We start from the raw sequence: 26,149 nt of genomic DNA, 5'->3' as shown, positions 1-26,149 counted from the left end.
ATTAGTTTATGATAAATTGTAGTTTTTATGGAAAACTATTGTTTTAAAAACCTATATTTTTATACACCTCAGAACAAATCTTTCTAAAAATAAACTATGAGTTGGATAGAATATGGAAAATCTCTGGTAGGGACATGCAATACCATCGAACACCATCTTGCACATGTAAAAATGTCATGTAAATATTTCCACGTCTGATATATTTAAAAGTTAGTGGATAGGTTTACTTTCTTCTCACAACATTCTATTGACTGTATCTTTTAGTCTCTTTTCACAAAATTATTTTCTAAGAAACTTTGTTGGGAATCGTGTGATAACATGCTTCACCGAAACGACATATGCAGTGTCTGTACAAGTTTTTCTTTGCTCATACACCTTTTTCCCTTTTTTACAGTTCCATGTACATCAAACTGTCCTTAAATTATCGCAACTGTTCCTCTTGTCGATCAATGTTTTTCGAATACTTTTATCAACGTCTTAAAATCTCTAGAACATGTTCAACTTACCAGAAACATTTCGAAGTCCAGTTAGTTGGCTGAGCGTCAGCGAAGCCTATCACTAGAGGGCTGACAAAATTTCTTTTCTGTCTCTTTGTCTGTCCGCAGGATATGTCGAGAGCTGGTTGGGCTACAGAAATGAAATTTGGTGTGAAACTACATTTTTACATAGACGAGTCAGAGTTCTATGTTAGTAAATGCCTCTGCATAAGATATCCGCAGTCTATTCTTAGCCTATTACACGAATCGTTAAGATACTATTATCTAGTAGTAACAGTAAATCCCTTATTTGTTATCAACGTGACTAATAATTAGAAAAGTTTTTATTACATTTTAAATATTCACTTTTAACGTTGAAAATTATCACCTAATGCAGAATACAAACTACTAAGTCCCTTTACTGAACAAATAAACTAGAAGTGCGTTCAATGATTGAACTAAAAATTTAACTATTAGTGGTGCAGAAGAATTCTAGGTTTGCCTCACATCATCAGGACTGCAGGTACGAAAATTGCACCAATTATCCATTGAAGTCGCCATTTAAAGTGTTTGAATGTCACAACAGGAATTCACAGCACTCTAGCACAAACACACATATTTTTAAATTGGTCGAAGTCAGAAAGTTAACCGGGTGCATGGATGTTTCAATACATGTCTTGCCTGCACTTATACATTAAATGGCGTCTAAGTGTGTTACAGCGTACACGAGTATATTAACATGCCAATCATTAAAGAGATGTCAAACCCTTAGTGTTTCAAAAATAAATGCTCAAAACTATATATTTTGAGACGGCGGCCACGCACGTGATCTACCTTTCTTCCGACTCAGTCACGGCATATTTCATACCTCCTAAGGTTTTAAAGCGACAACAAGTTTAACCTTGAACTAATATTGGGTGCTTTAGGAATATTATCTGGAGGCTCGGAGGCCACTATTTTTGGAATATATTTTTTTACCGGGACCTAAAAAACTACATTTCAAGAGAGAACAGATTTTATTTTACTTACTGTGAAAATTACATGTCGTTATGACGATCGGTTCTTGTTTTCTGCCTCCCAACAGGAAGCGATGTCAGCGAGGAGACCACGATCGTTCAACTTTCTGACGTCAGATCACGTTATGTTGGGCGATCTGACACGTGATCTGAGGTCGGGAAAGTGCCGATCGCAAATGCCCCTGGCCATCAATGTAAGGTTCGGTGGTGTCGGCGCCACTCCGCACTTGTGGGGGAAAAAAGAAAAAAGACCCCTTAGATCACGTGCATGATCATTAACTTTGTATATTTATAATATATACGTATCTATGTACCTACTTACACATCCTAATAACAAAAAGTAGATACAGACAGAATAGCCTCCTGCTTACCGATGCGACGTCGCTTTCTTTCGGGAAGCAAAAACAAGAACCGATCGCTATAATGATATATAATTTTCACAGTAAGTTAAATAAAGTCTCTTATTTTAAATAATGTACTTTTTTAGATCCCCGGTTGGAAAAACTTCTAAAAATAGTGGCCTCCGGACTTATATTCTACTGATGGTTTTCCAAAGGTGCTGCTAACTTTTTTAACAAGTATTAATTTGACTTTGTTCTCAGCGCTGAGTAAATCTTTGAGAAGATAACACTTTTAGGGAATAAACAAATACACATTTATAATACATTCCGGTTGTTAATCAAGTGATATTTAAAATTGTATTTACTAATTCACTAAAATCAACTTTTCAAAGATTTTACTCAATATTGATTGACGAATAAAGGCAAATTAATGTCGGTTTTTTTGTTGTTGTAAAAGTTATCACTAGTTACTTCGGACAAGGTTAGTTATTATTTTAACGTTTAACACGATTTAAATCTGATATAACACGATTTAACAACTTACGTGTACGTAATATTAATAAGCTGTTATTTAAAAATATTTTCCAATGTAGTGGTCACTTTAGAATTTCTTATGGAACATCCAAGACTTTTATTCAATTTTGAAAATTGAATAACATTTTTAAACGGTTTATTCTTAACAGTTTCTTTTGACTACCGTAGTGTTTTACCACGTTTTGCCCTACTTAAGCGCAACATTGTAAAAGTGACGTTAAGAGCCAACAAACGTGTCGTGAACTGTATATTCAATCACAAATACATCACGTTCAAGATTAGCAATAAAACCTTAGTTTAATTAATAATAATTAGAAATTAATCACCTGCATGTGTACAAATTTGACCATGGCCGTTGAATTTTAGTGTGCCCAAACTAAAGACCAGTACTCGTTTGAAACTGTAGTTTAATATATTCCTCCGTAAAAATTCTTCAACTGTTCCGAAATCAATATTAGTTTTTTTATATAAATGGCAAATAGTGAGTAGCAAACACAGTTCCCGCGCTCGCGGGGTGTACCGCGCCATGCCGCGCGACTATCTCCCCATAACCCGACAGTTATGAAGACATTACCGCTATAAATCACCCCTTCCCCTCCCCACCCTCCCGGAGGTTAATTAACAACCCCAGTGTATATCAGGCCTGCAACCGTGACACCCCAATTTATCGTTTATTAATTAAGTGGCCCCGGTTTCGCGCGTAGGCATGACAGCATCGTTTGTATCTCGTTATTTACTTCTGTTAAGAATTTGGGACCCTTTAAAGTACCGGCATAGTCAATAGATATCGATTTAGGAAGCCGTGGTGTCTCCATAACATTATACAGGGTGTCTCATAACCCTCTGGACAAAGGTACACCACGTTATTGCTCAGGTCAAGACAGACATACTTTCAATATATGATAATGGGTCTCCGATGCTTAATTTCCCATCTGTCTTTCTGTATGTGTTGTTTTTATAAAAAACGTAATATCTTAAAATCTAATAAATTAGATTATAACATTTTGGCTAAAATGTTTATAATAAAAAGTTTAGTTACTAAAAAATATATCATGAAATTATCTTTAATATTTTCTTTTTTTAAAGAAAACAGTTTTAGAGGATTTTTTCACACATTTAATGACACTAACATTATTTAAATCTAATAATAAATAACTTATTTGGGGCATATATACTGTGATAAAACATATCCCACATTGAGGTTATCAGTGAGTAGCCAAAAATACAAACAATGAATAAACGGCAGCTGTTATCATAAACATTTGAGCAAAATTTGGTATAGGCCCTAATTGAATTTATTAGATTTAAGATATTATTTTTTAAATAATAAAACAATACATACAAACAGATAGAAAACTAAGAATCGGAAACCCATGTTCATATGGTGAAATATGTTTGCCTTGGCCAGAGCAATAACCATGGATACAAATACCTTTGTCCAGAGAGTTACGGGACACTCTGTATAAATAGCGGTATTATGATACTACTATACCCCAGACCTACCTTGAACACTATCGTGGAATACTTTTAATAGAAATGAATGCAGATAAGAGTGTCATGTGTAAGAGTAATATGTACCTGGCATGCTGTTGCTGTGTTACTGTTTCTACGTTATGTGGTGCTCCACAGTGTTCTACATACTACTCTCTACAGTTTGAGTTGGTACTCTGCCATAGCGATGGTAACCATTAAAATCAGGTAAAGTAAATAATTTTAGTAATGGAACTTAAGCAACTTCTAAGTATCTTCTAAGCATTTTTCTATGGCTGTTCTTATGCTTGATTTAGTTGTCTTCATAATTAGGTAAACATTAATTTCGTTACCTTTCAAATTGGCTGTTTAATACGGCCAGTGAGTTGAGTGAAGAAACTGAAGTAGAAATGCGCAGAAGTAATACTCGCATGTACGCGTAACATCACACTAGATAATAACTGTGATTTTATTCAGTCTGTGCTTAGTATATATTAACCATTCTAAGAACATATGCGTGTTGTACCTCATGTTTTAAAAGCTTGTTATAAAAAGTAATATCACACTTTTGTTACAATATTGTTGGTGAAAAAACTAATATCATTTTAAATAAACTAAACTATATTAATGATATAAACTAAGGCCCAGCTGTTATATCATTAATGACACAGATGGAAGTTTGAAAAATTTATTTTATCTTAAATTTAAACCAATTTGGTATTTATATTTTAAAAATAACTGATAGGTTTGTTCCAGATGTATTAATTTGAACGTATTTAAACTTTCTTCAGGACAAGAGAAGACAGTATTAATCCATTTAAGATCATAACACTCGTTAATTTTGTTTTTGTGTTCAGCAGCACGTTTGGCCATCGGCTTCTCCTTGACTTTATGAAAAATATCAAATCTGTGCCTGTTAATCTGACTATTGGTAGCGCACTTTACTAACACACTGGCCTGCAGGGGTCCCCAGCACAGCACTTCTCTGGAGCTGCTCTTGACCAACTGTTCCTAGCGCCCGGCGCGTGAGGATCGGCGCCCCCGGTTATTTACTTGCTGCAGGTGCCGCCCCCGAGCCGCCTCCTGAAGACAAAGGCCGCCCCCGGCGTCACGACACTCTCGGGTACTCGGTAGCCGCCGTCGTCAATTACGCCCCAGGGCGTCGTATCACCCACGGAGTGCCTTTCAGACCTGATGGAGCGCACTCATCGCTCTATTAGATCTATCTGGGGTACCGTATCATAACCCAATAATGGCTTAGCGGTCTGTCGACTACTCGCGAGGCATGTCGACTTCTGGCTGAACGGTAAAGGAAGCTTCTTTCCTATTGATCCTTTCTATCCTGCCCATTGTCAGACCGAATAATTATTTTATGGGATAGTTGGATTTATCATTCCTTTATAATTACGGGTTGCGCGGGAGGCTTTGCTGAAGCTGTGTGCAAAATTCAATTCTATAGCTCATTTCATTCTTAGGATACCCTACGGACAGACAGACAATTAAAATAAAGTAAAGATGTTTTACTTTACCAGGCGACTTTAGGGGTAAGAAGCCATCTCTAACACTTAACCAACGGCTTAAAGGTGACTTCCGAACCACCAGCAATGGCCGGGCAGTCCTTGCGGACTGCCTGCAAGGATAGGACCGCTCAGCGGTCACCTACGCAGCAGCCACGCTCAACATTGGCTTCATCCGGTTATCTTGCGATAACCGTTGTACCTGCTACACTGCGCCACTGGCGAATACTGTTATATAGAAAAATATTATTTACATCTCCTTGGAGGACAAAAGAGCAATTTATTGTGCCAGCTAATTGTAGTCTTCAGAACGCTCAATCATTTACCATAAATAGATAATGGACATGCACCATCAGAGAAATCATTAAATCTATGTAGCAATGAATTCATGCAAATTATAGAGCCTATTAGCTCAGTTCGTTTTCGATATATCGCGGGGACAAATAGACATAGGCAGACAAAATTAATTTTTCCAATCCCTCAAAGCGATAAGTTATAATGTCGCTCAGCCAATTAAAGTACTGTTCATGCATTCATGTGAATCATTTTTATTCAAATAAAAGCATGTATATTATACAAAAATCTATAAATTCTGAATATCACTGTTTAGGACATCCTTTTGGGTGTATTGCAGTCCTGTCAGAACTCCAAGTGTCGATGCACTTATACAAGATAGGAGCTTCGTCGAAACTGCATGTAAAATTGAAACTCTACATGTGATTACTAACCTCACATGTTAAAATGGCATATCATTGTACATAAGTATGTATTAGGCGATTTCCCATCGCCATGTTAATCTCAAGGAATTTTCACTAATGCACAACTAAATCTTATGTACCATCATGGAACTCTATGTAACCTAAACAGAATTAAACTTCATGTAAATGTCAAGTATATATCAGTTCGTTTCTTCAAATATCGTGTTTACAGACAGACAGTGAGACATGAATTAATAGTAATTCTTATTATAAAGATACAAGATTATACAGCAATAGTCATGTTTCGATTATTGTGGTTTAGGAACTGCTGTACTACTTTAACTTAAGGGACGGGTATTAATAAGTATCAGTTATCACAACAGTACAATGTTACACTTGTTTTATATACAATTAAGTCTTAGGACGACTTTATAAATTTTAAACGACAAGAGATATTGCAACCAAATTTGGCATACCATTTCTGGTAATAGTGTGCTACTTTTCTGTGTACATGGTGATCGGATGTCACTTTAGGGAAACGGCCCGTCGGGGGTAAGAAGAAAATCTTTAATAACAGACTATGTTGAGTTGTACATCATTTTAAAGGTCTAGATGAACTGAAAACAATGCCGCAAACCGGGCTTCAAAATGTTGATCCAGTTGGAAGAAATTGCTGTTTAAAGTTTTTTTTTTTAATGTGTAATACATTGTACATAAGAAATAACTAATACTGTACCTGTTACAAGTTCACAGTGTGTGGGAATACCTATTTGAGTAAACTAATTTCAAAATACGTGTTCAAAATGTTCCCCTGCGTCTGATGGCAGCTCTTGAGATTGTAATCTTTTGTAATGAGGAAAGGTTACCTCATGCGAAAAAATACCCCCGAAACTTCTAGACCTATAATTTCGTGAGGGATCCAATCAATTGAGGATAAGTCTACAACAGTATCAAAACTGAAAGAACAGTAATTCGTAGTTTCCTTCACTCATCTATTCTAGCCTGTTCTGGGTCCTCCCAGGTCATCCCGAAAGGAATTTCCTCTACACTAATTCGATACCATGGCGCTACAAGACTTTAGACCAACAATTTGTACAGTACGAAGCAACAATTTTTTAAAGGAAACACGATTTTTTCCGAACATTTGACATCGTTCAATGATACAAAAAAAACAGTAATACTACTTTTCGAGATCTGCAATCACACAGTTAAAATCTAGGTTAAAATATATAATTCATACACAAGTGCGTTTATTACTGTACCGCGGTAATGTTGTTGATTGATTTAAACTAGATTTTAATTATTAGCTTACGAAACAGGTTTAAGATATTAGATTTTGTAGAAATATTTTGGCCTGCGTTTTACCATTTGTTGGCTGAAAATGGCTCACTCCAATGGGGCAAAAATATTTCAACATTTTTACAGTCTAGTGATTTATTGAAGACGCGTGAATTGGAGAATTGGTGAATTATATAATTCATCAAGTTTATTCTTAGATGTCTAATGTTTTTTTTTAAATTCACAGATATATTTTAATTTAATGTTTAGTTCAGACATATCACACAGAAAAATGGGATGAGACAACATCTTCAAAGGATCCAAGTCTTTATAAGCATGGAATATTATAAACGACTCCAGCCTCTAAAGCTATTATTAAAGGGAAGTGAATTCGAAGGGCAGGCTATATCTCTTGCGAGGTCGAACAAATAAGACTTTGCATTAAGTTGACACTAAGCTGCCGTGAATAGACGCTGCTTACTGCAACTTATCAAGGGCGGGCCCTTAATTCTATTAACCGGAAAATTATATAATACAGACGCTCAAGACGCTCTGAGCACTCCGCCGTGGAACTCTCAGCGGGCTTAATCTGTCTTTAATTGAGTTGGCCGGAACTCCTTATACTGGACTTGTAGGACATCGTCTTACTCGATATTGCGTTTAATCAGTTTATATCGAATTATTTCCCTTGATTGACTGGGACAAGGAAAAATTAATTAAATTAAATTTATTAATTTAAAAATAATAAAATAAAATTAATTTAATTTAATTATCTCACTTTGTGGTCTACATATCACAGTCTAAATAATGTGTCCAGTAGCATAGCTAGGGAAGAATTTAAAAATAAATCCCTCTAGAATTTTTAAATTGCGTACATTGACAAATAAATTTGTACCCCAGAATGCAATGATAATTTAAGTAAATGGCCAGTAAAATTAAATTTGAGTAGTTTATCTTTATATCCGTTATATATCTTATGTATACTTTATTGGCGGATGTCAAAATGGAAAGGTATCAAAAGGGTTAAAAATGTGAAATGATCAGTTTCCTCAGGTCGCACATTTATAGCTTGAAACTATAAATCAGGCGTCAAATACTAAAATAAAGTTTAGATCGGCGTCTATTAACCATAGGCATATTCTTGAAGTGTTAAGGATCTTCATAAGGCTTAACAAGTTGCAAAACATATTGTCAGAGCAAAATATCGTTTCATATATTTAACCCTTTTGATACCGACCATTTCGACCTCCACCAAAATTATAGCGGCTGACAATCGATCTATTTCATAAAAAGAATCCTGTACCGATTTCTAGGGAAACGAAATTGTGTGCTTATACAGTGAAAATTGTCTCTCAACTTTTACACTATAATAATGAAGTAGTCTACAGTTGATCCAAATGAATTAATGGATATTAATTAAAAACTAACTAAAATTTAAACTTATGAAAACACAGGTAGAGCCACGCATAACCCATTAACCCATTAATTGCACGAATTCTACAGGGTAAACTATAACAGATAATTGATATCTCCGTTTCCTAAACCACTACTAAAGTTGCTTCATATTATATTTCTCCTTATTGTTGAACAATAATATTATGATCTCATCAAGTACTTACATTTCATTAACATGAAGGAAACAGTATTTTCCGAGCATTTGACGTCGATTAGCGAACAACAACAAATCAGTAATACAACGTTTCGAGATCTGCAATCTGATCTCTTCCTCAGGTGAACCTAATACATAACCACAATCTAGGGTAAAAAGATATGGTTTAGAATATGACAGTAAAACATATATAATTAACTTAACGTACAACACTGTTTTCTTGTAAAAATTTGTTTTTCTTATTCTTAATACCACTGTCATTAATATTAAACCCATTAACTTTACTAACACTTACAAGAATATTAGAATGAAAATATTCACGCCGCGTAACTTAATAAAGTAATGTATACGTAGTTTGGGTGAAAAAGTCTGTATCTTTAGGTAACTTCCACTATTGATGAGTAACATAGCAATGCAAAATAAAACTCGTAATTTCAGCTTTTGCCTATTTCTCTCATTTTACCAGTACATATTTACTGATTTCCAGAAAACCTTTATACAATAGAATATTTGGTAATTTCCTCAGATGTTAATTCACAATGTGACTACATGTAAAAAGGGAAGAATCAATTCGAACTTTTGCCACGATTATCTACATACATCTTTCTAGCGAAAAGAAAACAGTTTAAGAATATAATGTTGTATTGTTCATTGATATATTAATATGTTTCAAACTTTGTCATGATATATAAAAATACAAATGTAACCTAATACTACCAACGTACAGACGTTAAAATTATTAGAGACTCTACAAAACAGTTAAAATAATTCTGATAAGTTAAAAATTATTTTTCGTAAAAAGGATCTCAAATCGATCCAAGACGAAGTTCTAGGCAATTCTTGATTGAATTAAATATTACTGCTCCGAACTTAGCATAGAAACAATTTTTGGAATAGAAATGATTTAACTCATATTTAGATACTATATAACTGGCTTTATTTGTTGTATTTTACTGGTAAACAAAATTGAGGAGATTTTACTAATTTAGTACAGAGGATAACGTTTAGATATAAAATTATAATGAATTTAATGTCTGTGTTTATTATGATATCGGATCAGCTTATTCGTATAGACGGCGATTTTTAATTTTTGTTATAATCAGGGTCTGGGAAAACTTTGAAGCATATGCATATCATTTTATTAAAACTTTACTTATGAAGTGAATTAGTGTCTTGTCTGAATCACACACCATTATCGCAGTCAAAATTATCAATAAAAATTATCATGCTTGGTTTAGAATATTTAAGACGCCTTCAAAAGATAAATACGGTTACTGTACAGCAAAGTATAGCGGTATTCGTTTTTAATCAGCAGGCGCTATTCCCTTGAATCGCGTATGTCACAGCAAGGACAGTTTTATTATTATTGAAGTAGTTGTATCGTAGTTTTCATATATAGAATGTTAAAGTAAATTCCTTACAAAATTACATCCTAATCCTAGTAATAATGAAATGTTTTTAGTAATATCCATCTTATTACGACTATGATGTTTGTATTTATTTATAATTTTGGTCAGAACCTGGGAATGTTAATATGTTTTATTCCATTATTGAAAAATGGCTATTTAGTTTACATATTTCATAAAAAATTTCAGGATAATCAACTTCCAGGACTGTATTTCAAACAATTACACTACTTAATCTTTAATACTAATCGTACCATATAATATAGAAGAACTGATTTCTTGGTAATGTTTTATATATAACAAGATAAGTTTCATTAATGATATGCACAATCAATAAATATATTTTTCAAGTCCATAGCGTTAATTCTCCAGATATTCCGGAAAAAAACACAGACAGACATGCAGACAGATAGATGGATGAAGAGAACATGAACTAACACCAACCCCCTTAGTGACAGTAAACAATAAACATTTAAAGTCAATAGATAATTTCGTTTTCAAGATATCCTGCGGAAGGATAGGCTACGCTGACACTCAGGGAAATGCCATTGATGGACATACATTAACATTAAATTCGTTCCGTTAATATATATATATATATATATATATATATATATATATATATATATATATATATATATACACTGAGCTTCATACAAAATGACAAAATGTCAAGTCTGTAGGTTAATCATATGGAAAGATAGGCAGAAGATGAATTTTATTTTGACAGCCCTTTAAGTTATAGGTTTCACTAACGCTCAGCCAACTGAAAGAAGTTCTCAACTAAATATCTGTGTGCTATATATAATAATCACCAATAGTAATCAATCAAGATGTAGGCTATAGGGTTATTACTGATTAGTTGTAATGCTCTAAATTCAAGAGATCTTCGGAAACAGGTTTATTAACAACAAAAAATAATCAACAATAAAACCATATTTGGATAACATTTAAAATGGATTGATTTTAAATTATTTATAGAAAATAAATCAATTTCAGAAAAAATTATGTGTTCAATAAAGCTTTCATCATTATCATTATTATAATATTATTATAGTTTTTGTTGTCACAGTTACATTTATTTGGTGTTACGTTGTTTATTATTTTATGCAATCTAATTTTATTATCCTATTTGGTATTTGTATGCTATTTATCCATAGATTATTTAATTGTTGTTTTTATTGCTAGACTCTTTACAAATTATCTATCTGCGGTTGGTTAATACAAGGAATCTCTTGTTTTTTGCATTTTGTGTCTAGTCCTTATTTTATAAATGTCTTTATTGTTTCCCTGTGTGTAGATGTGTAAAAAGGCACTGACGTTGGTTAAATAAATAGAACTAGATTGCCTAAAATAAAATGAAAATGTTTTGTTTTCCGTAATATTTTTCAAATTATCTTTCCTTCTTATGTAACTATGAATACAAATTGTCTGGTCAGCATCTTTATCGTCTCGCTTAGAAAGAAAAATTCGTGAAATAATATCCAGTGACAGTTTCCTATGTGAAGTAGGAAAAGTTCTTCATGAAGCTAAGATGATAACGTTTAGTAGTGGTCGTTTTGCGTTGTATATCCACCAATTGAGGAAGGTATTGGAGCAGTTTTTGTATACGTTTAAGTTACAAATATCCTGATATATTGTTTAAAAAACTGAAAACCAGTGTAATGTCGTGTTTTTGGAGTTATCCCAGTTTTGTTGAGTTACAAGTTTTATAATAATACTACTTAATCGTACAGAGCATGAAAAATAACACCGTTCCATAAAGAATGGTTTATTTGTAAGAAAAACGTGGAAATGGCCCACAAAATAAAGCGACCATCATTAACCCAAAGGCCAAGTGTAGAGGGGGAGGCGCCCCCCGCATGTAGTGACATATTGTGTGATAAGAGTTGATAAGACTGATTGGCGTCAGGAAGTAAACAAAGGCATGGTGACAAGAAAAGACGGGTCGGTTATCGCCTAGCTTAGCCCATAAACCCCGTGGAGATGCGCGAGGGGTGGTGTTCCGACCATCGCTCCCTGACCTGACTTATGGGGGGTCAGTAAAGATACGGGTGCTCATTTGTTGTATTGTAAATGCCCTATAGCTTTCACTAACCAGAGAAAGGTCCTTGCGTAATATCTGGATTGTGTGGAAAAGAACTTGTTCGGTTACACTAGTTCTGTTCTTTCAAAGCATAGATAGCGCTGCTATACTAAATCTTTCGTTCAGAAATAGCAACTATCTCATTTTTAGGACTAAATTAAAATTAAAAATGTTAGGTATTTTTTACTATTGTCAGAGTCTACTCAGTACAACATATGTATGTTTAATAGTTTCCTGTAATATATTTGAACTAGCTGGTTCCTTAGTTTGCATCTAGATAACGGATCAGATTTATAGTGGATCAGACGTTTGCACTGGATGTACATCTTCTCATAGACTGATAAATAAACAAAGCCAATAGTGACCTTTCAGTACTGGCAGGGGCGAATCTAGAGAAGGGGAAAATGGGAGCACATTTAATAAGATATCAATAAATGATTAACTGAACGCTGGTTTAAAATCTAACTTCATGGATTAGAACGTACAGTAAAAGGACAAAAATATTTTTACTGCAGACGGTAGTAAATAGTGGCTCGGTTAAAAAAAATTAAAACAGAGTGACAAGAGCTGTGCTAAACGATCACAGACGACTCCCCACAAAGTATTATTGTGTTCAAAATAGCATAGAGTTATCGTTATTCTGTGATATAAGCATAAAATGTTAATCTTACTAGAACCTACTCTTTACTATTCCTCTTATTTTGAAAATATATTACGTAATCATGCAGCTTGAGCTTTGAAAGGTAGCGTCGGTAGCGATAGCAAAAATAAATTTTTGTACTGATATGCTTTATAATGTCATACATAACTGCTTCAATATTGAGCATAAAATTCTTTGGATCTGTGTTATATTGATTTAATTGCTCTGTGGTTAAATTATACAGAGTGAGTTAAAATTATGGATACACTCTGTTTAGTTTTTTTATGGGAACAGTGACTAAAAAGTTCACTTCTATTTCCTCGAAAGGTGTCCCGAGCTTCATCCACCTTTATCCAACAAAAACTAAACAGAGTGTACCATACTTTTAACTCACACTGCATATTCATAAAAGATTAGTAAGGTATTTAATAATCTTTTCTTTTATAGAAGTGCTTCTAGTTAAACACTTTTCTCTGATAAAAAAAGAACAGATACGCGAGTTTGAAACTAACTAGAAGATCTAAAATTACGGCAGATACAATAAAATTTAGTTTGTTTGTTTTTGAGTGAGAAATATAAAACACAGAAAACATGTTTCCAAACAAAAAATCAAACCGTTTTTACAATAACGTAGCCAGATAAAACTTTTGGAGGAGCCAAGACAACTGATTTTTTTCCTGTAGCGGACAGAAAGTAAGGCCGCCTTTTTTTCCTTAAAATTGTCTTGACCTGTTTCTATTTTGAGAAAGATTTTTGTCAGTAGTACTGAATTATTTAAATAATAATAATCGTTTATTAAAAATAAAAATTTGGGGGAGTCCGGACCCCTTGAACCTCCTCGCTGACTATGTCCTATGGTTTTTATTTATTTAGGTAAGGACGAAAATACTGGTTTTCAACCAAACTAAAATTTAGAACATTCATAACTCTGTAACATGTGATTGTATTAAGTACCTTTTTCCGTTCCCACGGATATAAAAACTTGAAGTTACTGTTTGCAGATAATTTGTGCTCCATTTATATAACGCAGAAAAAATCTTAGGTCTACTACTTAGTTTGCGGTTAAAATTCAAACTGGGGCATTCATACATTTTGATCCGAGAGTAGGATGTAATTGGTACAATTTATTTATCTTGTGAGTTACAAATGAGTAATTTTCTTAACAAATTTTATAAAACATTAAGTTTGTTTCATTATGAAGGTATTAACCCGTACCAGCCTAGTGTAACCATATAGACAGAGTTTTATACGGAGCACTTACATAAGGTTAGTTGACAATTAGAATTCGGGAGAGCCTCCATACCCCCCCCCCCTATTGATATTGGGGGGTTTTCGTGCTCCCGACTACTCGATGTTCCGGAAACCCCCCAGAAAAGATTTCTGGGCGTGCTACTGCTTGGGCGTTTATTGTTAGTAAACGTTTCATTATTGATCTCAAACTGATGAATCGTTTATAACAAGCAATTAAAGAAACGTCATATTCTTCTACCATGTCAAGGTCGTTCGTCATTATGGAAAGGAGAAAAACGAGGGAGGCGGGTTGTGACTCGGTACGCTAAAATTCTAGGTACTCGTGCAGCTCACGTAGATTTTCTTCCGTTTTTCACCCCAATTGCTCACAACCCAAGAAGCTAGCCGCGCTTTGCATGGGGGTCTCTCATCACTCTGTAAATCCAGTAAAGCAATTTATTTTATTTGTGACACAAAACCTGTTTAGCCACTCGAAACATTGATGCCGACGTTACTAAGAAGCATGATTATCTTTTGACTATTTCCTTACTAGTTAAAACATTTTATTGGCTGAGCGTTAGCGAAGCTTATGACCTGAGTGGCTGAAGAATTTTCATTTCTATCTATCTATTTATCTGTCCGCACGTTATTTCGAGACCGAGCTCACCTATAGACTTGGAATCTTGCATGAAGCTTATATAAGTAACATATCGAATTATATGACGGTGCATGTCACTGCATACATTAACCGGACGTTGCTTGATCCGGTTGGTGATTGACCGGATCAATCAACGTCGAGCGTGGCTGCTGCTTGGATGCGTTCCTGTCCTTGCAAGTAGCCCGTTTGCCCCGCCATTGGTGGTGGTTCGGAAGTCACCTTTAAGCCGTTGGTCCCCAAGTTAGGTGTACTTTTTTATATTAACAAACTTGTAGCATAACAAACTTAGGAATAGAATGAACGCAACGAGACAATCACTGTAGTCTAATGAAAAGAGCTATAGACTTTAAAATTTGCCTACAACCTCAGCAAAGTCTGTTACGCACACGTCTTGTGGCATATGCTACTCTTACCTTGGCATTATGTGTGATATGTAGGCTGCCGTTGTACCTGAGGCTGATTGTACCAGCGCAGGCCCAGAAGTTTGACACAGAAGAATGACCATGTAATCATGGCTCTTGAAAGAAGTGACAACCTAGCCAATGGCGCAGTGTAGCGGGTACAACGGTTATCGGAAGATAACCAGATCAAGTAACTCAAGCGTGGCTGCTACTTGAATTGATGACCGCTAAGATCCTGTCCTTGCAAGCAGCCCGCCTACCCGGCCATGTCCCCCCCCCCGCCTACAACGGCTTTGGGAAACACCTTTAAGCCGTTAATTGGTCCCCTGGTTAAGTGTTACAGAGGGCTTCTTAGCCCTAACTTTGCCTGATACAATAAGACATCTTGACTTTACTTTACTTTAAAACCTAAGTGTCATTGACGTTCAGGGATCGCCTGGCGTTCCTGACGAATGGGTTGCAGGTACAAACTTGGTTAAGATTAACCAGCCATTAAGGTTACCTCCCTCTCAGAGGTTGAAGAGTTAGTGTTTGATGAATGCTTCTGTATAAACCAGGCATACGCAACTGGAGTAAAGAAGTGATCATGGTACAGGAGGCGTTCAGATAAACAGGAGGGGGGAAGGAATATAAAAGTACTATTTTTATGGCTTGTTTTAAAACTTGATTTTGAATTTTAAATTACTTCCTTCGCTCACGATTGATTATTCAAATTATGCATAGAATGCCTAATTTCGTAGTAAACCTAATCTGAATTCTTGGGTGTCTTAAGAGCCTTATTTACCGGCGGCCAACTTGATTTTAACGACCTTATTTTTAGTCGTAGAATTATGGAAGATGTCTCATTTTAAATGTTTTTTAGTTATCTTTATAGATTATTCGAAAAAACAAAACTTTTTAACTTCATCGTGTAAATATTATAAAAAAATACACAACTTACAAAAAAAAACTAAAAGTCGTTTGGATTCACATTATGATATTTATAAAACAAGATATCTTCCATAACGTAACGATTAAAAATAGTAGTCAAACATTGTTCTGGTGGGGAAAACCTAGGACAACCGGATGTTGCCGAGGTGAGAGTGCTGTGGTTGTGTTGGTCACATATCACGCGATACAGTAAAGTGGTATGCAGTCCAGCCTTCTCGTTCATACTTCCACCACAATGAGTGCACCAACTATTTCAAGAAAATTTGAAAAAAATACTGTGAATAACATCGTGTTATGTTGTATTCATCACACTCCACGATTTTCAGACAATTATGATTGCCATGAATTGAATTGTTTATCTTTTGACAGATTAATCCCTTTGATATAAGGTCTTACACCTGAAATAAAGATTTAGTACCAGTAATCAAAGCCTTGTTTTGTCGTAACAAATTGTAACACATATTTATCAATACTGAGGAGATTCAACAGTCCGTACGTTACAATGACTTGTTCTGATGTTTACACATTTATTACACTATAACCTACTTGATACTTTAAAAATCTATAATCATTAAACTTAATCCCACAAAAGGTTGTGGAGGGGGAGAAAAAACTACTTTCTACTACTAGAGCGACGAAGTAGCTAGTCGGTTCTGCGTAGGAATACATTTTCGATTCATACAAGTTTCAAAACAATTTTTAACAAGGTGTTTGCCTATTTAATGGCTTCGGAAGTTGAATTGTTAAAGTATCAAATATGGTTTAAAATCGTTTAAAATAACATTGTAACTAAGCACTCTAAATACAATTCATAATAAATAACACTTATTCAAAATAAGATTTAAATAGTTTGCTGTTCTTTTATGATTTAGTTACGAAAATAGTTTATTGTTATTAGTTCAATAAACTTGAAAATGTGCAAAAAACACGTTTCGTCTAAATGGCGGAGATTTTACACGAAGGATGAAATAGGATAGGTTATCACAGGAACAGCTCGTGTATCAGATTGTCTGATAACGGAGTAGGGACAGAGAGAACGCGTAAATTTGAAATTGATCCAAATCATAACAAATCAATTTATAAAATTAACTGGACTACCACATTCCTTAAATGTTTTTGTTAGTTCTTATGGTATAAATATTATTTGCAAACAGTATACTAACATAATCATTATTGAACTTGGATTATATTACGAGATATATTATTGTAAGCTTAGTCGTTACACATAATTATTTATCATTAATGTAAAGGAATCTCAACTGACAAAATTTTAATGCTGTGGTATAGCAAGAAACGAATGTTCTGTACTGATGAGAAATTAACAATATATGTCAGGTCTAAGTGCATTAAACAAGAGTATTTGTCACAACCCTATCTTGCAATTATATGCCTGCACTATGAAGGTTATTACTTTTACATTTGATTAGACTGACATTTATTTCTTCAATTACATGTTTTTGGAATATACACTTATAGAAATGTAATATTTTGTCCTTTGACAAAATGCACATTTTAACAGTAATTTAATTATACACTTAAACGTAAAAAAATAAAAATATGGCAACTTCATAGGTTACTCAAAAAAGTCAACACTTTATTTTGTATCCTTATAATATCTCGAAAATTATGTGAACAAAATCGTGAACAAAACGATCAAATTTTATAAACATTTAGGTTTATATCCAATTAGATATACAAGCTTATATTTAACTTTGTGAGCATTCTATATAAATGCTCATAGAAACCTCCTTTGAGTTAAAAAGGTTAGATTATTCGTACAAATACAATAAAATCTTACATAGGTATTTTACAGAGATTTTGATACTTTGAGTAATTTAATTAGGCCTACGTCGTCATTGATTTGGGTTTTTATAATTATTTAACAATAAAAAATTGAAAATGTTCAAATACTCATTTTCAAATTTAGTTATTTGAAAAAGTATAGGGTACGTTTTCGCTGTGGAAATTGCACGCATGTTGATTTCCATATATATACCAAAACAAATATAAAACTGCACGCATGACAAAAATATATTCATTAATTTCGGTTGGATTGTTAGTATCGATCAAAAAGTATATGATTAAAAGATTATATTATAGATAAACATTTACACCGTTAGCTATGATAATTGTTTTATATCAATCAATTCGTGTAAATTTGTGATTTATTTAGCCGCAGTAGTGAAATATAATTTGATAATGCTCCTTTATAAAAATGGTCGTAAGATATAAGACACAGGTTCCATTAACTGTATGTAAAAAACGGACGCGTTTCTAAATAGACCTTCATCGCGGCCTTCAGATGAACCACAACAGAATTGGCAAGTGTATGTCCTACCTACGGAGTGGTTCAGTCAGTCTAGTGAGGTTTTGCGCGCAACTGTACGGTACAAAAGCAGGGAAGTGGTCAGTGGAATGGAGGAACAATTTTACTTTAGCTTATACTTATTAATGTCTTATTTTCCGATTCTAAATCAAACTTTAATATCCTCATAACATCAGTTGTAGATTTAATTTGTAAATTGCGCCAAAAAGCTTACTGTTGCGCCATATCAGCTTTCTCTTTTAAATAAACTAGTTTTTTTATTGCAGTAGGAAGGACTTGCTTCATCACGACACTGTCTTGTCTTTTATCCGTTCTGCTTTCCGAGTAAAGGTAAGCCAAGTCTCCATTGACCTTCAGACATTCTCTAACTCTAGCAATAATCTCAAAAGTAAAACTACTCTTTGCTTGAAAAAAAAAACCTATGAAATGGTTAGATATTAAACATATGTTAGGTATTTTTCGTTCTAGAGGTCGTGCACTTCGACAGCTGAGGCATGTAAGATGTTTTGGTTGGATGGGAAGTGGATTGGATAGATAATGATCCTTATGGTATAAACACAAACTAACTAGTACCGAAAACCAATGAACTCAGTAAATTGAGAAAGCCACCAGCTGAGTGCAGACTCATGTTGTTTTGACACCCGTATTCGTATTCGTATTTCGTAGAGATTTGTGCAATCAGAATCTTGTGTAAGATTTGTGGAGGCCAAAGTAAATCATTTTGTTGAAAACTTTCCATGACATAAAGTCTAGGTTACGTCTTATTACATTAGAATGCCATTATAACATTATTGATGGATGGATTGACAGAAGCCCTAGTACACAGACCGATATTGGGAGGTGATACTCGTCCCAAAAGGTACTTAATCTTTGTTGTTGTCATAAAAGTAATATTTCAGATATACGTGAATTAGGATTTGTTTTAAATAAATCTTGCTATTACAATTGAGCACTTTTTGACTAGTTTGTATATATGTATACACATTACAAAGCTTATCAATTTAACAAAATATTTTATCTATTTTGAAGGTTAGTCTGAAGGACACTGGAGAGTCACAAACTCTCCCAACAAAATAAGCTTACAGGAATATTTGTTTTGACACTTGCTTACCAGTACCAACCACAAAGATACCCAATATTTTAGGAATGGCAAGAGAATTTTGCCAGTACAGATAATGTGCTAGTGGTACTACTACTTATATGTTACAAATAAGTGTGGAAGATAAAAAAAAAACTTTATTTTGCAAACAGAAACAAAACTCCACCACTGGGTAGGCTACTAAGAATAATAATCTGATTTTGATTATACTTTGTGACGTAATTACCTATTGATATAGATCATTTACATACATAGGATAAACCTGGAAGTTAAATTTTGTTACTGTACAGAGGTAATTTGAATACACATTTTTTAATCGGACTAAGTAGGCTACTCTGTCTACAGATATTTGTTTTAGTATGCATGTGTTCTTTGTAGATTACATATACTTAAAATAAGAGTGGCTAGTTAAAGATTCGTATTGTATGTAGGACTGCTATGACAACAACGCTTTTCCAGTCCATTCTATAAACAATTTTAGGTCAGTATTTTGGTTAGGGGGTAGGGTACGATAAGCGGACCCGGTTTTTATATTGAAATTCGCAATTGATATTACTTAATCATAACCATCAATATAATCAATCGATACTGATTAATTATTTTGAATTATTAACTTAAATAGTCTATATCAACAGGCTGTAAACATTAAAATAATACATGTAGGGTAATATTTAAATTTTGCACAAGTAATTTTAATTATTAAAAATGGCAGTCAATTTTAGAAAACTATACAACATTGCTTTGAAAGATGATAAAACATAAATAAAATATATTGTTTTTGTGGCTTCAACATGTTGGACTCGTACCGAAAACCCCATTATGTGAAATTTGTGGGAAAGAAACAACTGTAACTGTGAGAGGAGCAAATATGGTAGTCTTCAGTTTTCCTAATTTTTGTTATAATAACTTGTTTGATCACTGTAAATATTAAATTCATATTTTAATTTAAAACATATGATTGTTATTGAGGACTAAAGATACTTTTAGGCCTAGCCTATATCAATTGATAGTCTAGGATTTGAGATGCGAATATTAGGTATAGAAGACTATATTCTTCGATATAAAAAACCGGGTATTAGGTATCGAAGACTACATTCTTCGATATAAAAACCGGGTCCGCTTATCGTACCCTACCCGGGTTAGGAACACCCAGTAGAAGGATCTAACTTGAAACCACCTTTAAAATACTTCTGATTACGAATACTGTCATTATTACTGATGAACTAAATTAGTACCACGAACTTTAGTGAGGAAAGTATTAAGTATTACTGAAAGGTTAACAATAGTAATCCGAATTGAATCTAATATCCACTTAACATCAATAATTAGTATACCAGGAAAGACAAGATTAGAGAAGGAGAGATAAAAGAGGGACCAACATGAAAGGGTACCAGTTCAAAAATCACTGGTAATACTGATCATACCCAAGAGTTATTGATAATGGAACTATTGTTTATTTCAGATAAGTAATTAAAACTAACCTTATATAACTACCTGTCTGACCTAACAGAGAACCACATGACCTATCTAATGTAACTGTTGTTATTTGAGGTAATCCATGAAAACCCACCTAAACTACCTGACCGTTGGAACTGCTAAGCTAACTTGACTACCGTAGCCAACAACCATAATTTCTTTATTTTCTGCCATAACTTCCTTAAATTCTTCACTCTTAATGTCCCTATTCTACATTAGTACATTTACTGTAAAATATACTTGTATTCGGCTGGACAGACATTCGTAAATTGTGTAACATAGGCCTACACTTGTAATTTAAAAAATCAGCGGATTTTTATGAACATTTAGTATCTTCTATTAATGGGAATATTGTGTTGCTCGATATAGATCTTTGTTCTATTAAAGATAGATGCCATTTTTCTCATTTCATTAATGCGGGATGTTACTTACTTTAAAGGTAAAAATCAATCGTTTATGAATTGTGATGAAAATACTTTGACTTAAACAATGAAGGCTTTGTTATAAGTGAACTAATACATTTGATTAATAAATTTAAATGTGTACATTGTCAATATCTTTCAGATATAAGTTCGAATCAGTAAAAGTGTAACGTATTCTTTGTAATTCAAATCATTTACTAAGCGATATTTTGAAATTAATGAAATTTCTTAATATGAGCACACACAAATTTACACAACAATTCCTATATTTTTTATACAAAGGTATAGAGAACAGTGAATGTTCAGATGCCAAACAACAATGTAGGTATCAAGATAAAGGCGCAGAAACAACAGTTTTGCTAGCTCACCGTTATGTAATATCAACTAACATATTGATTAAAGTACATCATCAAGTTATTGTCTACATTTTGGTAAAAACTATATCACTAGGTCCAAAAATTATATCTTTATATTAACTGTGTATTACCACTTAATATTTTTAAGTTAAACCATGGCCGATCTTTCCTCTTGTTGATACTTCAGACATGCTTTATGTTCCTTGGCTCTCTTTATCTTCCTTTTTGTTTGGGAAATGTATTTTAAATTAAATTTGTCACAATTAATTTGATAAATTTCCGATTTTTCATCATCATGTATTTCTTTTGATTTCCTGATATATTTTTTAGTTTAATTTTAAATTTTGAGGATACATTAATATTGGCATGATTTTTAAAACTTTTAGTCATTTCGTAGTTAAACTGTTGTAACAAACAGAGATCCAGTTCTTTGCACTTAGTCTGATAGAGAATTATTCTAGAACTTCTTTCAATAATTTTCTTTTCCTTTTTTATCTCATTGTCAATCATTTCAGTTTTTTAACCATTAAATAATGCAATTTTGATTTCGTTAATTTTCTTTGCTTTTTTTTATAATTTTCTGTTGATAAAGGGGTATGTAAGAGCCTATGGATTAACTACTGTGAAAAGCTGCTCTTTTTTGTGAAGGGGGAAGAAATAAATCAAATGGGATAAATCTGTCATTTGAGTTGATTTTCTATATAATTATATCAAATTCCAAATGGCCAGTTGTATTTATTATAATGAATAAATATAAAATTCGGAGTTGATTGTTATGTTTTATTTTACAAGTGAATTTTATAGAAAGGTAAAATGAGTTGAAAGAATTAATTTTATTACCTGGTTTATATATTTTAGGAAGACAGTACAATCTTGGGATAATTGGATTTGATACTGTGAGTGATTCTGAAATTTCTTTCAATATGATTGTCTTGCAGTGTTTTAGGGAAGCTGTTACTGACAAAGCGTTAATTTAATGGATTTTTGTTGATTTCTACATAAGGACTATCTTGAAGCATGTTTTTCACTCTTGAATAATATTCACTTTTATCTAATATAACAATTGTGTCTTTTGTCCGCTTTAAGGTAGAAAACATCTTTTCTTTTTATTGGTTTTATTACATTATTTTGATTTCTAAAGACGTCTTGAGATGATATTGTAATATTGTTTGTACATGGTTAGTTTTAGCTTTAAGAAGAGCTGAATTTACATCATTTATAACTACATTTCTTTGTCATTATTTACAAATTTGATGTTTGATTCAACATCAACAAATACATCTTCTTGTTCATTAAAAGGTATTATGCTGAAGTTTGAATCTTTATTTTAAAATTGATAACTCTGCAATCGTAAATGTGTATGGTGACAAATATTGAACCAAAGTATCTTTTGAAGAATTATTTTCATGTAGTCTTTTGTATTCAATACAGTCACAAGATCTAATTAGATATAATTGGCAGTTCTGTTTATTGACATCCATTCAACCAAAAATGAGCTTATTCGCTAACGAAAATCAGGATTAACGTCAATCTTGTTTTGGAACCATTCACCAAATCTACTAGGTGATCATGTGGCTTCAATTCTTGCACGAGTTAGACTTTGTAAGCACACAAACCAAGATCTTTCCGCAAAATCTTCCATAAAGTGGATGGACACAATATATCCCATTCCTGTGCACAATGGTGGATTGGTGGATGGCTGATTCGGGTCTTCCTCTATGCTACGCTCTACAGCAGCAATGACTTCTTCTGTACACACTGTACGACATCTCTGTGGATGCGTATTATAATTTAGATTAAACGTGGTATGAAAACGTTCCATAGTTAATCGAATTAATTGCTCTGATGGACGATTATGTTGACCGTAAAATGGATGTAGTGCGCGATACGTATTTCAAACAGAACCATGATTTTTAAAATAAATTTACTCAATTTAGAAGTGTTGTTCAGGTGTCAGTCTATTCATGTTGAAATTCTAAACCAAACTAAACATAAATCACTTTAAAGCTGGTAAAATGGTTGCCAGTTAAAGAAGTTTTGCCAACTTAAAGCTCTATACCTCTAAATAAAACACGTTAGTAGTAATAATAACATTAGAATACCTGCAATTTACTAACTTATATTTAAATATTGTAAGTTAACTATATAAGAAAAAATATAATTTTCATTCTTGTTTTGAATTTTAGTCCGTTTTGAAGCACATATACACAAAAGTTTTGTTTTTATTCATAATAACAATTTTTAATCATACTATGTGGTCGTTAATTAACCTATTTTGTTTTTTTTTTCAGACGAGGTCATCGATTCTTCAGTGCTACATACCTACCCCATCATAGAACGATGAATATATTTTTTAAACGCAGATTTGTCAGAAGGTAAATGTTTATTTGAAGCTTTTAGCATGATTCAACAACTTTTATTACCTTCTTTTCTCAGTAAGAAAGGCTGCTTTAATGCTTAATTACTAAGAGCATGAATTAAAACACATTTTTAATTACTTATTTTGTTTCTTAAAATATCATGGAAATCTGAAATTTTAAAACATTATGGTCATAATAGACAGGAAAAAAAAACCACTTTACCGTCAAATTAAAACTAAACTTTCAAAATTATTTCCGGCAAGTACATTTTTGTACCTAATTTACAAAATAAAATTCCATTCAAATAGTAGCAATTGAAACGCATACGATAATGCATGCCTTTTTAGTTGAAAGTCTGGACAAAATGGGTTACTGTGTTGAGTAAAATATATTCAAAGAAACTTAAATTGTGTAAACAAATTTAAAGCAGTAATAAACATTACAGTGACCAGTAAAATAGTTGTTATAATAGATACTAGGAATACTATAAGTGTTGTTTTCAATTTTTTTAGAAACATTATATTAGCCTTTCATTATTTTGAATATACTCAATATATAAACAACATTTTACCTTGAAAATATGTTCAGAGATCTAATTGTCAGAGCCGATGAAGATGGCAACTTCTCTGAGCAAATTGTAACTTGTGATAAGAATTAGTCGCTTGCATTATACTCACACCAAAAAAAAACCTCTCACATTACTCAAAATACAGCATTTAAAACTGGATAAATAAACACAAACACAAGATGCAGCATTTTATGGAAGCAATAGAAAGAAGCAGCAGACGGACAGGTGCTTAGATAAGCATTGCTGTCAGCTGCGGAAAGAAGAATTTGCTTGTTAACAGCTGCTTGAGATTATAGACAATTATGGAATTTTCAGACTCTATTGCCAATGGCATAGTGTAGTGAGTATGGCGGTTATCGCAAGATAACCAAATCAAGCAATGTGGAGCGAAGCTGCTTGGATGGGTGACAGCTGAGCGATCCTGTCCTTGCACTCTGCTTGTTAACTAAACTAAAAATAATCATTTTAACTATCACTATTAATTAATTATAAATACAGAACTGAAACATGAAACAATCAAAGGTTAGGTTTGAATATCAAGTTAATTTGTCTCTTCAATATAAAACATATATAATATTCACAGCTTGCTAATATTTTTAGTGGCACTGACAAATTTTTAAGCCCAAATTGGGTCATATGTGGGTCAGTTGGTGGTTTTGTACAGAGGTTTCCATTAGTAATTAATTAAATTATATACTGGCACGAACATTTTAAATGTATTTTTCGTTTCCAGAAACATGAGAAGTGGTCGTGCAAAGACTAGTCATTTCATGAATTAACATCTACCACTAGCTGAAGGCCCAATTGTACATTATATAGGGTCTGATTTTTTCAGGTCATGAAAGCTTTTATTACTGTCTTTCTTTTTTTAACATTAAAATTGTTTTTTTGACCTTTCAATTGAGTTTTGTTTATAGCTAATACTCTCCTTATATTGATAACTACAATTAACTATAGAAGTTTTTTGGTGCCATTTCCGTTGTAGTTGTCATTTAGCATACTGTACTACTTCAATAATCTGAATGCCTATTTTGGCTTTTTGATATTCGATGCATACAAACATTTTTATATAAATGTCTGTATTATAATATTGAGTTCCAAGGCATTAATTATATTTAATTTTCACTTTATATTTCCTATTTATTTGAATCTTATGGACTTGTGAACAATCACAATTTCGTAATATGTTTTTGCACTAGTCAGTTCTAATTTTGTACAAAGTAAAACTTAACATCAACTGTATTACCATTAC

General features: G+C 33.1%; 1 protein-coding gene across 4 annotated transcripts in view; it reads left to right on the top strand.

The window, feature by feature from the left end:
* Window positions 1-4,030: 4,030 nt before the first annotated feature.
* The window catches only part of LOC124364729 (lysophosphatidylserine lipase ABHD12-like), a 46,856-nt gene continuing 24,737 nt past the window's right edge, over window positions 4,031-26,149 (top strand). The window contains exons 1-2 of one of the 4 annotated variants that reach the window (XM_046820426.1): window positions 4,031-4,065; window positions 24,261-24,344. In XM_046820426.1, the coding sequence (XP_046676382.1) occupies window positions 4,046-4,065; window positions 24,261-24,344 (104 nt within the window). In that variant the 5' untranslated portion in view covers window positions 4,031-4,045. Of the gene's footprint in view, window positions 4,066-18,643; window positions 18,947-19,102; window positions 19,476-24,260; window positions 24,345-26,149 lie in introns of those variants that run through there. The other 3 variants (XM_046820430.1, XM_046820427.1, XM_046820428.1) reach the window with 3 other exon arrangements.

The sequence above is a fragment of the Homalodisca vitripennis genome, chromosome 6, assembly GCF_021130785.1.
Source record: "Homalodisca vitripennis isolate AUS2020 chromosome 6, UT_GWSS_2.1, whole genome shotgun sequence".
NCBI classification, from domain to species: Eukaryota; Metazoa; Arthropoda; class Insecta; order Hemiptera; family Cicadellidae; genus Homalodisca; species Homalodisca vitripennis.
This window is presented reverse-complemented; position numbering and strand designations above follow the sequence as displayed.